At 47.4% G+C, this 15,278-nt stretch overlaps 1 protein-coding gene across 1 annotated transcript in view; it reads left to right on the top strand.

Moving 5' to 3' along the window:
* The first annotated feature begins 10,462 nt into the window (after nt 1-10,462).
* The window catches only part of ELOVL6 (ELOVL fatty acid elongase 6), a 78,812-nt gene continuing 73,996 nt past the window's right edge, over nt 10,463-15,278 (top strand). Inside the window, exon 1 of the mRNA XM_058024414.1 lies at nt 10,463-10,681. Within this exon, the coding sequence (XP_057880397.1) occupies nt 10,593-10,681 (89 nt within the window). The 5' untranslated portion in view covers nt 10,463-10,592. The remainder of the gene's footprint in view (nt 10,682-15,278) is intronic.

The raw sequence follows: 15,278 nt of genomic DNA, 5'->3' as shown, positions 1-15,278 counted from the left end.
AACATCCAGTGAAGCTGTGACAAAAGCCTCTCACAGATCACAGCTTACAGAGCCAACCTCCAAATTACCTCTTGGAGCAAGAGTCCCTGCAAAATAGAGGAGGAAGCAACACTAAAAGATAGTTCAGCAGCTGGGCCCACTTATCAGGGTTTCTCAGTCCTAAGGCTGGTGCTTGCCATCCATCTATTCAGTGGAGAGAAATGGAGTTGGCACTGGGGAAGAAAGCCTGCTAACTGGCTGGAAATTGATGTATAGACTGCAGGAATTAATTAAACTTCCACTAGAGCAGAGAGGAACCAATAGTGAGAGCTCTTGTGCTCTGCAACTAAAATTTAGCTGGGAGCAGAACACCAGAGCTCAGGCGCCTGACTCAAGGGTTTATTCAGTGTCTATCCCAAACCCAACAGTGACACCTTAAAACCAGCGGGGGAGAACTGTTACTGGCCCCATCCCTTGAATCAGCAGCCTGGGAAAGCCCTCAGGGACACATGCTGCTGGGAGGGGGGCTGTGGAGGGCTCACTTGGATTGTAGCACTGACTGGCTCTTCTGCCCAAGCCTGGATTTGGGTCTGGTCATTATCCAGCAGTGTCCAAAACGCAGGCTCCAGCAGAGGGCACAGCCACCCAGCAGAAGCAGGGAGCAGGGCCAGCAGCAGAGGCAGTGCCAGCAGCAGGATGTTCCTGGGAGCAGAGATCACAGAATCACACAATCTGCTGAGTTGGGAGATACCCACAAAGATCATCGAGGCCAACTCCCAGCTCTGCACAGGGCCATCCCCAAGAATCACACCGTGTGCCTGAGAGCATTGTCCAAAGGCTTCTTGAGCTCTGTCAGCCTTGGTGCTCTGACCCCTTCCCTGGGGCACTGTTCCAGTGCCCAAACACCCTCTGGGTGAAGAATGTTTTCCTAGCATCCAACATAAACCTCTCCTGACACAACTTCAGGCCATTCCCTCAGGCCCTGTCATTGATCACCACAGAGAAGAGATCAGTGCCTGCCCCTGCTCTTCCTCTCATGAGGAAGCCATAGACTGCAATGGGCATCTCCTCAGTCTTCTCCAGGCTGAACAGACCAAGTCTCTTCCTTCTAAGGCTTCCCCCTAAGGGATCCTCACCATTTCCATTGCCATCCTCCGGACACTCTCTAACAGCTCAGTGTCTGTCTTGTGTTGTGGTGTCCAAAACTGCCCCCAGCACTCAAGGTGAAGCCACCCCAGTGCAGTGCAGAGCAGGACAATCCTCTCCCTTGCCCAGCTCTGTCTGATGCCTCCCAGGATGGTGCTGGCCCTCCTGGCTCCCAGGGCTCAGTGACTCATATTTAACTTGCCATAGACCAGGATCCCCAGCTCCCTTTCTGCAATGCTGCTCCAGCCTTTCGTTCCCCAGTCTGTATGTACATCCCAGGTGCCAAATCCAGAACTTTCCCTCGTTGAACTGCAAATGGCTGGTGAAGTCTCAATGCTCAGAACTGGCTCCTGCCGACCCAAGAGGCACCCTAAGAGGAGCTGGGGTCCTTTCCTAAAGGATCTGGTCCCTGCTACTTCCAAGAGAGGTGGAGCATCTGTTATTAGCACCACAGCATATGAGCACCTGGTCTGGGCAGGTTAAAGGAAGGTAGCACAGCCAGAATGTTGGGGTGGGGTTTTTGGTGGTTTTTTTTTTTTGTTTGTTTGGTTTGGTGGTTTGTTGTTTGTTTGTTTGTTTGTTTGGGGTTTTTTGTGGTTTGGTTTTTTTGGTGTGGGGGGTTGGGGTTTTGGGTTTTTGGGGGTTTTTTTGGTGGGTTTTTTTTTCCAGTGTTATGTTTGATCTTATTTTGAATATGTGCATCAGGCCGGCTTCCTAAGCTGGCAGCTGAGGTTTACCATTTCTTCCCACTAAACTCAGGTTCTAGATTCAGGGCTATTTGACAGTTACCTGGTTAGAAATTTGCTTCCCTTGCAAGAAACAGAAAACCCACCAGCTCTAACCTGTAACTAGCTTTTCTGCCTAGTTCAACAGGGAGCCACGGGCCTGAGGTGAAGTGGGGCATGGAGGCCCCTCCTGTCTGAGCTGGGACAGCTCTGCTTCCTTTTCCCTCTATTAGCCTGTTCAGCATTTCAAAGGGACCAAAGCAAAGGGAGAGCATTCCTCCTTTTCAGCCAACACGTGAGGAGAAAGTGATAAACATCCTTCAGGGAGTTACAAATCAGGAGATGTGCCTTCCTTGTGCAAGGGAGAGCTCAGGGACCACTTCTTCCTGTGATGCCTCCCAGGGCTCATTTTAGCTTTGTGTTCTCCCCAGTCAGGGCCCTCCCTCTGTGGCATGATTGAAAGCACACTGGAGCTTTCTGTTTGTCTCAGTAGAGCATCAATGGCAAGTGCAATTGTCATCTTATACAACATGACAGCAATTAACACCTAGCTACAGCACTATGGCATCTAGGTCTTTCTTCACTGATGACCACAAATCACAGACAAGCATTCACACTATGAACACTATGAATAGAGCACATTTTAATTATGCAGACAACGTATGTAACAGATATGCAGCATAACAATTATGCTTTGGACATAAACACTTTCCTTTTAAGGCTTTCCCTACATTTAAGCCTCAGTAATGAATTTAGCCTTCTGAATCAGCTGTGATGGGAGAGTTTTGCTCTGTAGAGAGAAAATGAAGCAGAGAGTTTTGCTCTTTAGAGAGAAAATGAAGCATAGAAGTGACTTTTCAGAAGCATCTTGGAAACTCTGCCATTGACCCATTTTGGCTTAATGAATAAAACCCATAAAGTTCACAGGTTTGGCATGTAACCATAAATTGTTTTCACATGCCTGCTTCTGGGGCCTGACAGAAGTTCAACAAATATTCTGTTGATTTCTGTAATAAAGAATCAGCACTTTGACCTTCAGAGATCATGTCATGACACACGTTATAAGAAGCAAGTGATGAAATTTCCTGTCTTCTGAGTGTTGATTCGAGCACATGAGGGGTTCAGATAGGAAATACCGCGATTTGCTGTCCTTCCTAAGGGAGCTAGTGAAGAGCTCCATATGAAAATGCAAAGAATCTTCCTCTGGTCAGTTCCTCGTGCTGATTAGTGCTCATATCTGACCTATCCATATTCAAACCTTCGTCCAATAGTCATATAAGAATGCTGGAAAATTCATCTCTCTTCTTTGGACTGTCCTGGGCAAGGGAGAGAGAAATGACAGGGAAAAGTATCTTGGAATCAAAGACAGTGGCATGTTTCTGTATCTTCCTATGGGAAGGTAATTCTTATCCCTGGAAGGATCTTTCCCAATATCTGTACTTTTTAAAATGCTGGAGAAAAACCCCATAGTTCCAGATTTTATCGCCCTTTTTTCACAGTCAATATTACTTAAACTGATATAATAATGTCCTACCTTATGTCCATATGACAACTTATATATGTCCCTCACACCAAAACCCTGAAACTCCTCCTTTCCAATTGAGAGCCAAACTTTAAACAGAGCCCCCTCCCACACTGAGCACAAGTTAACTAAGCTGAGCAAACCTGAACCTATCCCTTTCTGATCAGAATAGTTGGCCCAGGGCCAATCTATTTCAAGCACTCTGCTTCTCTGAGTGAGAAGTTGTGTCTGCTGTAAGCTTGCAATGCTGTGGGCTTATCCTTGGACAGCACCTGGCTGTAGCAATATGCATTTCCCAGTTTACAGATTGGTAGATAGATGACCACTGAAGCAGGAAAACAAGATTAAAACAAGCAGATAGCTGGAACTGAGGAACAACCTGTATGCCCAGTAATGTATAAAACCCAGAGAGAGCTGACACCTCACACTTTAGCACCCTTGCCATACTTAGCAGTTGGTCTTTCTTCCCTGCCCATCCCACAGCCCCTGGAGATGTTTCAAGAGTTGGCCACTACAACTTGCTGGCTCACTTGGCCCCTTTAGAAGAATGCAAGGGAGCATCCCAGTTCCAGCTGTACCACCAAGCACACTACTCACCCTTTCTATGGGCCACACCTGACCTTTCAGGGAGCCAGTACAATTCATTGCACAAGCTATTTACCTTTCTTTTTTTAGATGAATTACCCACCCACTGTAATGAGCAGCATCAGCTGATGGAGGGGCCAAGGGAATGACAGGATTGCAGAAGCAGGGGGGATGCATGACCAACAGGAGAGCAAGGAGCAGAAACTCCCCTTCTGTGGCAACCAGGCTGGTTCAGCCCTTCCACCCAGGCAGTCTCTTCCTGCCAGTGTGGCAATCGGTTGGAGTGCAGAGAGCAAGATGACATGTTATTTTGGAACACTCCCCAAATAGCATTCATCCTCCAAACAACTGTAATTCCTCTGGCTCTTCTGTTGGAATGCAAACAGCTTGAGGCACACAGGCATGGTTGCGTGCCCAACTGCAGGTGATTGCATCCATGGGTAGGTAGGCTAGGGTATCCAGCACATTTCTGGGGCTGGTACAGAGGACATGAGATTTAGGGGAACAGCTGCTGGAGACTAAGAAGAATACTGGAGGGTATCTCAAATAGCAGTACCAGACACCTACCTCTCTGAAAATGAGTTGAGACTGAAGGAACTTATGTTAAGGGTCCTCAGTCATGAGGGAAGATAGCTCCAGCTACACTGATGAAACTGCTGGGATATAGGATACCCCAAGGCTTGAGTAGCAGGGGCAGAGACTGCTCACAGACTTCCCCAAACCTCTGAAACAGTGACAGCAGATTTAACATACAGTTGGGTACAAAAACTTACCCTTGACCCCACTGACTTCCTACAAAAATTCTTGTAGTTGTATTAGCATCATAATTTCTTCTCCTTTCTGCATGTATTCCATCTAATGCTATCATAGACCACTTTTTTATGCCAACAAAAAGTACTTATGAAGCCAAAAAATACATGTGCAGAAGATGTTCAAAGATGTGTTTACAAATTAAAAGAAGCCCTTTAAAAACAGCTTTTGTCTGTGCAACTGTGCAACTGTTTCTATAAAGCATTTCTTTCTTGTACTTTAAAGTGCATGCATCTCTAAAATGCAAAGTAAAGTTCTTTACTATAATATTTTTGCACAGATTCCAGATGGCACAGAGCAAGTGACTTTGCTATTGAGAACTAAAGGTTTTAGAGGAGGTGACTATAAAGATTTCTTCATCTTTTGCACCCCCTTCCTCATTGTCTGCAGGGTTTAGTTTGACTGATGAAGTGAAAAAACAAGAGAAAATCTCAGCAATCATTTCCCATTTTCAGCCTTGAAGAATCAGCCAAAGCATTATTTGAGGCACCATTACTTTTTTGATAATTCCCTAAAAGTGAATATGATCAAATATTTGTATGGTTAAATGTCTCATTATAACATGGAAGAGCAAGACCTTCTTTTTCCTCTTTTTAATCAGTGAGACTTTGTGCGTACCTGTATGATCTCAGCAGCAGCAGGAAGATTATGCAGCACACCTATGACTTAGTCCTGTCCTTCATTTTGGTAATCTCTACATGGCACTCGTGTAGCACATTCACATTTGATCTAATAACAGCAGTAAGTAATCATAACCTTAACAGATAAGCAATAATTAACAGGAATTAATCCTGGTCCTGCTGTGAAGGAGCCCAAGTGATAATTTTCATCTTCAAACATGTAGCAAGTGGGCACCATTTCCAAATCCCATCTCTGACTCCATTACCTCAGACAGCAAGTGTGCCACCACATCCAGTCCCTGCTGAGAGCAGCAGGTCTTTCCAGAGCCACTGCAAGATACAGCCCAAAACTCTGCAGCAAAATTGCAATCTGTTTGTACTGCAAGCTGAAACAGTTGGGATTGAGCCTGTAAGCCATTTGGCAATGCCACTGTTGCATTATCCGGGGTTTTTTAGGGAAGGGAGTGAACTGATTTGTTCAGGAGTGATAGCAGTATCAGTTGCATTGACTCTGGAAGCAGTTAAACCTGCACAGAGCAGAAGCAGGTGAAAAGTCCAGGCCTGTTTGATGACACTTTCCTAATCACAACTGGCAGGTAATCTCACTGCTAGAGGGTGAAATCATGAAGAAAAAAATCCAACCACAAGATTTTCAGGGTGCCCAGTATTTTGCTCTGTGGCCACTTTATCAAAGCACCTGTCAGCTTTTTGCTTACTTTCCAAGATCGTGAAATATGCAGAAACAGGTTTTCAAGAAATCCAAACTATAAAAAAGCATGGAAGGTAAATATTGAAGTACACACATTTGTTTCTACGTTTAAATCTTTTCACTCTTTACCCAAAATACAGGCATACCTACCCAGACACTGGCAATAACAGCACTAGGCATCTGAAACCATGTTTTCTGCTTCTGTCTCTTTTGTACTGTAATGTAAAATTAAAATAGTTTGTAGAATGTGATTGCACAGACCCCATTACTTCAACCATATTTTTCATTTTTAACTTGATTCAATTAAAAAGCAATACATAGGAATGCCAAGAAAATATATGGAATATATGGAATATATGGAATATATGGAACATCAAATACCATAAGTCAGTTGCTATTCCAATCTCTGCCATAGACCTTTATCATATCCTCAGCATGAAAACAGGTAGTTCAGCACAGGCATCCAGCTCCAAAATTATGTGCCCTTATTTGAACGTTTTTGTCTTTTGCTTCTGCATCTTGCCTCTTTGCCTTACAAAACAGATTATTTTTGTTGAGTTCTGAACAATTGAAGTCAGTGTGTTTTCTCTCCCATTTACTGATATCATCCTACTGTTGAAAGTGGGGTAATTATTAGGGAAGGTATTAGGGAAGGGAGGATGCTGTTGGGCTTTCCCCGGCTTGTATGGTTGCAGCACCCCACAGGTCTGCAGATGTACTGGCAGATAATGCAGAAAAGACTGGTGTCTTTTGCCTGTGAATGAATACCATCTGGGATATGCTGAGAACTGCTACTAGTGTGTGCAAAGATAGCGAGTACAAATTTGGTGATTTATATGGAAATGGCTGTAAGGAGGGAGATCTTGCTGTTGGATTGTGCTTTATATACAAGATGCCAGGTGATCTAAACCCACAGATATTTTCCACTTCTTGCCACAAACCACAGGCTAGAGCTTCAGCTCAAACTGAAGAACGCTTCTGGTTCTTATGGCTGTGGAGGAAGTATTGAGAGGGGCTGAGGAGATGAACCACGTGAAGACAAGATAAAATTACCCCACTTTCAACAGTAAGTTTTTATCGAGCCAGTCTAAACCATAGCCCTGACAAGGAGGAGGGGCAGATTTCCATCTGAGCTACCCACAAGGGCTGCACCCCGGAGCTGCTGCCCAGGCCTAGCATGCATTCTGCAGCTAGCTCCTGCCCATCATCTAGGTAACTGGCATGAGCTGCACGAAAAATATTTCAGGAGAGCTCAGATCTAGGTGGCTTCAGAGCACACAGGTGACTTGTAAGCATATGATCAAGATGAAGTCCCTGGGTTCTGTAGCATGATAGAAGGGAGTACATTGAGACATAGACTATTTTACAGGCCTAAAGATGACACAATGATCCTGCTTTACATTTCTTTGTAACATTGTAATTCAGGTTAATGTTTACTATTAATTTATTATGTGCTAACACTTCCTGTGTACATAGGGTTGCTTAGACCTAGCATGGAATTCACTCAAGCAGCTTCCTAGCTGCCCATGGTTGAGATCAGGAGAAATGCAGTGGCACAATTTGCAGGCCTGAGTTATAAGGTAGACTTGGGCCGGACATCAATGCCCTTTGTCCATTTTTGGTTCATTGCCTGGCACTTGATGAAATCTTTCTCTATGTTAGGACCATTCATTCCTGATGCTATCTCCCATTACCTTATCTAAGAGCATCACTGATTTGTTTCTAAATGATGGGGTTTATAGAAGAACCCAGTTTCCCATCACTTCTATTATTGCATGTTGCTTTCGTTTCAAGCATGCCAAATCACAGATTGAGAGATTAAATCCTTTGATGCATTAATTGATACAGCTGGAAATAAGCTCTTGAGCACATAGGCCTCCTTCAAGTCTTTGTGTGTTTTAGTAATCGATGTCACATTTAAATCACAATGTCAACTCTCATTGCCACTTACTATACCTTATGTTGACTTAAGCAGTATAGCATCTCATTTCCCAGCAGCTGCTAAGAGTTTAGTTAAGACCTAGCTATACATCAGCAAGACAAACTATTCAAAATTACTTCTTGCAGCAATAGAAGCCTAATGGTTTTTGCAATAAATTAACTCTATGACACAGAGGGAAAAATATTTGCTTAGTAGCAGCAATGATAATGGTTACGTGCCCAACCTGATTAGAGAGTTATCTGTAAATCCTGAATGAAGCTGCTTGCATTATTCAACCAAAAGGTCTTGGGTAACAGAAACAACATAAACATATATCTGGTAGAAAATGTATAATTTACCTGCTATGCCTTCTACTCAGCCTTAGGAGACATGCCAAATAAAAGGAATTAAAAGCAATGCTCAATAACTATCCACTTACTAAACGAGATGGGCACCCCATAAAAAACCACAGCAATATAGAGGTATGCACATGAACAAGCACAGAGGGATTAACATTGTACTCCCTGCCTCCTGAGACCACATAATTCTCCCCACCTCCTTTCTCCCAAGAGACATTTCCTACTTTCACTTCAAGTTTGTGCTGTTATGTGAGAACTAATTAAATTACTTCAAAAATGGTTACATAAAAGTTATTTTCCTTTAAAATACACTGTATGTTTTTGTTTACTGTTCTTGACTATGATCAGTTTAATCAACTAGAAGCAGGTCTTACAAACTCCTCAAGGCTAAGAAGGTTTTTATGCTGTTCCATAGTTCACACAGATTTTGCAAGTGATCCCAAGCCTGAGGATTAACATGTAGATAGTAACATGCTAGGGAAAATTTTCAGGTAGAGTAGGACAGGAAAGGAAGTAAGATTCACTGCAGATTGTTTAACCTATGCAGAAGTTGTCACAGCTATGGAAAACGTGGAAAAGACCACAGTGAGTTTTTGAGACTCACATGAATCTCAGTAGGGTTTTGTATTTCCAGGCTGTTTATGTATTTCCTGAAACTGTTTCCTGTTACAGTAAATTTTCAAGTCTTGCTGTGACTTGAACTTGCACTCTGATGAAGTCTACCTGATGTCTTGCACTCTGCAATGAAGGCTGAATGCCACTTGGATGCTTTGTGAGTCTGGTTGGTAGCTGATCTCCCAGGTAGACAGAAACCCTGCAGGGGCAATAGTCAACCTCATCTGAAGCCCCATGGCCATACTAACCCTAAAGGAGCCCTTGTCATAACATTTCATAACTTTCAGGTTCATCCTGTGCAGTCCACCAGCTCTGACACCAACTTTAGGAAGCTGCCAGTGTAAGGGAGCAAGTTGTTGGGGCTAATGTGCCAATGAAAACACAACTCTGAAGAGCATGGTAGTCCAACTGCAAGCAGGATCAGACTGGTTAGCTGTTGATGTCTCAATACTTGAGGGCTCTCTTTTTTCATTTTCTCAGTGCTTGGATTTAATGATGCTAAAAACTTCCATGTCAATGAGAACTGAAGTCCAGGAAAGTCAAGAGAGTGCTGACCTTGCTGGACCTGCTTGCTTACACTGGCGTCTTTGACCCTGTTTTCCTCCTGCCTTAAGAATGCAAGTTTAGTGGGGGCTGGGACCACTCTTTTAGCTCGGCTTGTGCTGCAATGCACGTCCAGGATGCTGTTGGAGTCGGAAGAGCACAGCTGGAAACATCAGCAAGTGTCAGATGAGACGGGAAGGAAAATTCAGGCTACATAATCACCGTGTGACCCAACTGCGAGAGCGGCTCAGCAGGTGATGGTTAGACTTAGGGTCTCTGTCCCATGCTCCACCAGCCCCATGCATACTGTAACATCCAAAAGCGTGTCTGTGCACTGCAGGGAGCTCAGGGCAGCCTGGCTGCAGGACGGTGCCCTTCGCATGGGGACACCCAGCTACAGCCCCTGTCCCCGCAGCAAGCGGGACCCGGCTGGGCAGGGGGGCCGAGAGCCCACTGCCGCGAGATGGAGGCAACCGCAGCAGGTGCGCTGGGTCCTAAATGCAAAAAAGGACATGTCGGGGGTGTGTAGGCTTCTTCTGGGGGAGGGTATGCGTCTGCCCTTCTGGCTAAATTCGAGCCTGTGCTTTTTAGTTCCCGGCTGGCCAGCAAGGGCACGCAGGGCGCTGCGGCATGGATTCAGCACAGGGGTGGGGGCTTCCTGTTTTTGTAGCTATTTTTGACAGCCTGCGGTGTGTGTGTGGGGGGGTTCCTCCCTGCCATGAGCGCAGCCCCGGCGCGGCGCACGGAGGAGCGCCGGGGCTGTGCGAGGGGCGGCGGGGGGCGGGGGGCGGGTGTCCCGGGCGGCGGCGGCGGCGGCGGGCGGGCACTAAGACCGCGCCGCCCCCGGGCGCTGCGCGGCGGCCGCAGAAGAGGAGGAGACCGGCGGGCCCGGGAGGAGAGGCGCGGAGGGGAGCGGAGCTATGTTAAACCCGGGGTACCGCTGAGGCGGGGCGGGCCAGGCCAGAGGCTCTCCGGCGGCGGGCGCGCAGGGGCCCGGCTCCCGAGGCGGCGGCAGGCAGCATCTCGGCGCGGGGAGCGGCTCCGCAGCCACCGGGCCAATGAACATGTCAGTGTTGACTTTGCAGGAATACGAATTCGAGAAGCAGTTCAACGAGCATGCGGCCATCCAGTGGATGCAGGAAAACTGGTGAGTGCCGCCCCCGGGCCCCGCCGCCCGCCCGGATCGAGGAGGCGCTGAGCCCATCCGGGTGCGCGGGTTGCGCCCGGCCGGCGCGGTGCGGCTCGGCTCGGCTCTGCGCCGCCGTGCTCGGGCACACGGGCGCTGCCGCCGGAGCTACCTGCGCGCCCGGGCGGGGTCCAGCCCGCCGGGTTACACAAGGCCGGAGCATCCCGCCGCGGGCGCGGTGCGGTGCGGGGCCCGAGCCCCACCGCCGCCCCCTCCCGCCGCGCCCCGGCTGGCCCGGCGGCGCAGAGCCGCACACGTGCCCCGGCTCTGCCCTCGGCCTCCCTCGCCTCCAGCCCTGCCCGACCCTGCCGCTCCCCGCGCTGCAGTCTCGTTCAAACAAGTTGCGCGTTTGCCCGCGCTCCCCGCGGAGCCCCTTTGCCTTCCCCCTCCCCTCCCCCAGCTCGTATTAAACTTCATTTGCAGCCATGCGGTTCTATTAACTTTCCCGGCGTGTGCGAGCCGAGCCGCGGCGGGACCGGGCTGCGCCTGGACCGTCGGGGCTCCCCGGGTGGCGGCGAGCCGGAGCCTGGCGGCCCCGCAGAGGGACCCGCGCTCCCAGGCTGGCCCGCGAAGGGGAGTGGCTGTGCCGGCAGGCTGCTCTCTGCAGGCACTGCCCCGGGGGCATCCCCGGGCCTCGGCCGGTGGCAGGGAGACGAGGATGGGGAGAGCGCCCCAGCTGCCCTTCCCCCCTCCGCGGGGCCCTCTGAGCTGTGCTCTTGGCCGGGATCCCTCTCTCGATGGCACTTGCCCACCTTGCCCCGGTTCTTGTCCTGGCTTTGTCCACCTGCACAGGCCTTGTGTTCACAGTCTGCCCCCACATACCTGTGCCTTGCTGGTGCACTGTCCCTGACCACCCTCTCCTAGTGCCCGGTCTTGCCCTTTCTGCTGCTTCTGTGGTCTCTCTCTCCAGCTGGCCCCCAGCTTTTGCATTGCCTGCGTGCCCTCCCCTGGCAGGGCTGTGTGCCCTTTTGAGCTCCTGAGCGAGGCCCTTCCCCATGGCACCCTCATGGGACAGTGGTAGTATAGGACTGCCTCTGGGCCCAGGCTTTCGTGTCTACATTTGTAGGGCAGAGTGGTCCAGGATCCTAGGTGGATCTCAGCCAGGGATGTGCTAGAATCCTTTAGTGACTTGTCTGGGGAATTTTAAGGACAGTATCATTAAAATGACCATTTAAGTGCATGTATGTCTCCCTCTGTTCTGCAGGTGAGCTCATCACCTCTTGAAGAGTGCCTGGTGTCACTCATGTTTCAGGAGAAAGGAGACCATATAGATATTCTCGGGCTGGGATTATTGGGTACTTCCCATTCTGTCTGTGTTCCAGAAGAAAATTGGCATCAGAGTAGGACATGCTGATGAAAGAGGATGGAGGGGGATACATGAGTATATATAATAATCAACCCAGGAGAGATACAGTTTATTTTAAAGAACATGCCTAGCAACTAGCACTCCTGCATCTTCTCCTTGACTCTCCTGTGCTTCATGATTTGACCTTGGGAACATTACATAACCTCTCCTAGGCCTCAGTTTCCCCAGCAAAGAAAGACCAGGGGAGTGCGGGATAATAATGCTGAAATGTGCTTATGAGGTGCTTGAATTACTTAAGTAATATTTACCGAGTGCCTTGAAGATGTCAGGTACCACATAAGTACTAAGCAGTGTTATTGAAATCTCTCTGGCAGTTTGATGTGCTGCAGAGGTCGTCAGCTGGGATTCTGCAACGCTGGGCTGCCTCTGTCCGGGTTCAGAGGAGGAGACTGTCAGTGTTACCCTGTACAGCTAGAGAGGCACAATCATACATGTACACGTGCTTTTCAGTCTGGTTTCACCTTCTCTGAGGAAACTGATCAATTAATGTCTTTGATTCTTGTGAAAGTGAAAGAGAATGATCTTCCTGTGTCCTGGGAATGTTTTTGGAAATTAAATAGAGCTGCAGCCTCTGAGGTCTCTGTTGTGGCAGGCTTTTCCTGAAGATGCTGCTGAAGACTTACAAGTTTCAGGTTAAATTGTGCATTTTTATCTTGAAGAAACACTCTTGCTTAATGAAACAGGTCCTGTTCAAGTGTATGGGTTTTGCAGTGAGCTGAACTGGTAAAATATAGCAGATTTTTTTTACTTCCTTGAGGATGACTCAATAGGTCTGTGTATGCAGACATCAATGTCAGAGTACATAGCTCCTGCACTTTGTAGGTGTAGCCTTAATGTACACATCCTTAACGTAAGAGCCATCAGAGATGAAGTTGTCAGGCAGTAGTATGTAGGGATAAACATGTTCCTTCTCTCTTGGAGCAGGAAGACAGACTGGGGGACATACTTAAGGAAAGACTGTGGCTGGATTTTATACTATAATTGTTATTTAAATCAGGGTGCCATACTATTACAATGTCTAACATGAAGGTAAACAAATTCTATAGGTGTGGCATTTGCTATTTTACTCATCTCAGAACTATGTCTTGTTACCTTACAACATGCACACACACAAAAAAGGCTGTAGGGTGTTAGGGGGCATGAATTGGCTCTAAGGAGTTGACTCTGACTTTTGGATTTTGAAATGTCTGGCTAGGTTGGATATGAAGATGTCAAGTTTGAGGATGGATGTGAATTCTTTTACATATCCTCTTGAGTTCTGAGCTGGTTAAAGCACCATCATGCCCTTTTAATTAAAACTCTGTAAGCCTAAAGCTGGAAAAGCTTGAACTCAAAGCCTGGGGGTGGTGGCATACACCCCTAGGTACTGGTATGGTTGGTCAGGAAGGATCAGGTGCAAGGTCTGGTTCTGTTCAGCCAAGGCTTGCCCCTCTTTTCCTTGGTCCTTTGAGCCTGGTGCAAGTTTCATCACTCCCTGGGGCAAGTGTATGTCCTCTGCCCTCAGCAGTAGCTGGCATCCAGTCTTTTCTTTCCCATCCCAGGGCTTGTTTCCTTACTGCCATTTGCCCCTGAAAATCCCATCAGAGGGCATATTGATCTCATGGCAGTGAATGAGCTCTTCCTTGCTTCGTTCCAGATGGTCCTGCTTCACTAGATGGAGAACCCCATCCTGAAACATGCATGGCACTGAGACCTCTTTAAAGCTTGGGCCTGGAGTAGCAGTGCTGTAAAGAGGCTGCTGGTTTTGAGGAGAAATGAATAGTCTGTTGCCTGATACTTATAAGCAGATAGGTTTCATGCCTCCTTGAATGTCTGGCTTTATATTTACGCACACCTTTATGGTATAGCCCCCAAACTTCCTGATTCTCGTGCAGGGAGGCAGCAAAGATAGACCTGCAGTCTGCTGGTCTCTGATAATAAGAGCTGCCAATTAGTTGCCTTCCCTAAGTTAACAATGGCAGGATTTCTGGAGGTTAATGAACAGCAGGTCCGTTTACTGTCATGAAACTCCTTATACTTTGTTTTGTGGGAAAGCTGTTATTGATACATGTTTAAATATAGTGCCATCTAGTAGCTTTGCTTTTAAAATAAAGTATCACTTTAAGATATTTTCATGTTGTACTCAAATCATGGGAGGTGTGATTTCAGCATGTTCAGGATTAAGTCAAATGTTTATTAAAATAATTGCTTAAAATGATTTCTCAAACTTGCTCAGCACCTCCTCCCAAACTACTTCAAAGAGGGAAGTGAATGAAGTAAATAGTCTGCAAATGATTTTTTCTTTAAACTGCTGCATGAGAATTAATGCAACTCTAATTCTTGATTTCTTATGGGTAAGTATATTTAATATTTGTGGAGAAAATTCACAAATGTTCTGTCAGACACGCAGCAAAAAGTGTTGTAGCACTGAGATCCTGATTCCCAGCTGCAGCCAGTGAGGCAGCAAAAAGCTGGCGGGCGCTCAGGAAAGGCAAAGTGACAGAAATGCCTGGATGGAGTAGTGACCGCCAGAGTCCTTCTCCATCGTGCTGCAGAGCACCAGGTTCAGGCAGCAGCACGAAGTGACAGTCGTTCCTGTTATAATTGTCTGGCCAATAATAATTATCTTCAGATGTCTGCTGACGAGGGGCTCGCCAATGAGGAGGCAGGAGGCCTGTGCTGACTGCGCTGAGATTATCTGGGAGAGCTGACGTCACACCGGGGCTTGCCTAAAATCACAGAAACTTTTCCTCTGCTGCTCCCCGGCTGCTGCAGCGCTCCGGACATCCCTGCCCCAGCCTGGTGTCCGCCTGCCAGCTGCTGCCCCGGGCAGGCTCTCCTCACTCCTCCCTCTCTCTTTCCTCTCCTGTTTTGCTTCCTAAAAAGCCAAGGTTTAACCCTTGGCAGCTGGCAGCATGCTTGCAGGTAGTACTGGGAGGATGACGAGCAGGATGAAAGTGAAACTGGTTATTCCCTAAATATGCTGTTGGGCTCTGCTGCACAAACTGGCTGGTTTTGTTATCATTACCTGAAGTAATGCTTCAGTAACGAGAGAAGGACTGCTGGGAATTTTTTGGTATCTGACAACTCAATTCTGAAATCAACTCAGTGGACCTTGGATGAGGATAATTGTTTATGTATTTGAAAGAAAACATCTGTGCAGGAAGTTATTTTTAACCTTTTGTTACCAAAACTTTTATGTGAAAGAGGCAG

Source organism: Melospiza georgiana, chromosome 5 (assembly GCF_028018845.1).
Source record: "Melospiza georgiana isolate bMelGeo1 chromosome 5, bMelGeo1.pri, whole genome shotgun sequence".
NCBI lineage: Eukaryota > Metazoa > Chordata > Aves > Passeriformes > Passerellidae > Melospiza > Melospiza georgiana.
Note: the sequence above shows the minus strand (reverse complement) of the source record. Positions and strands in the feature narration are given on the sequence as shown.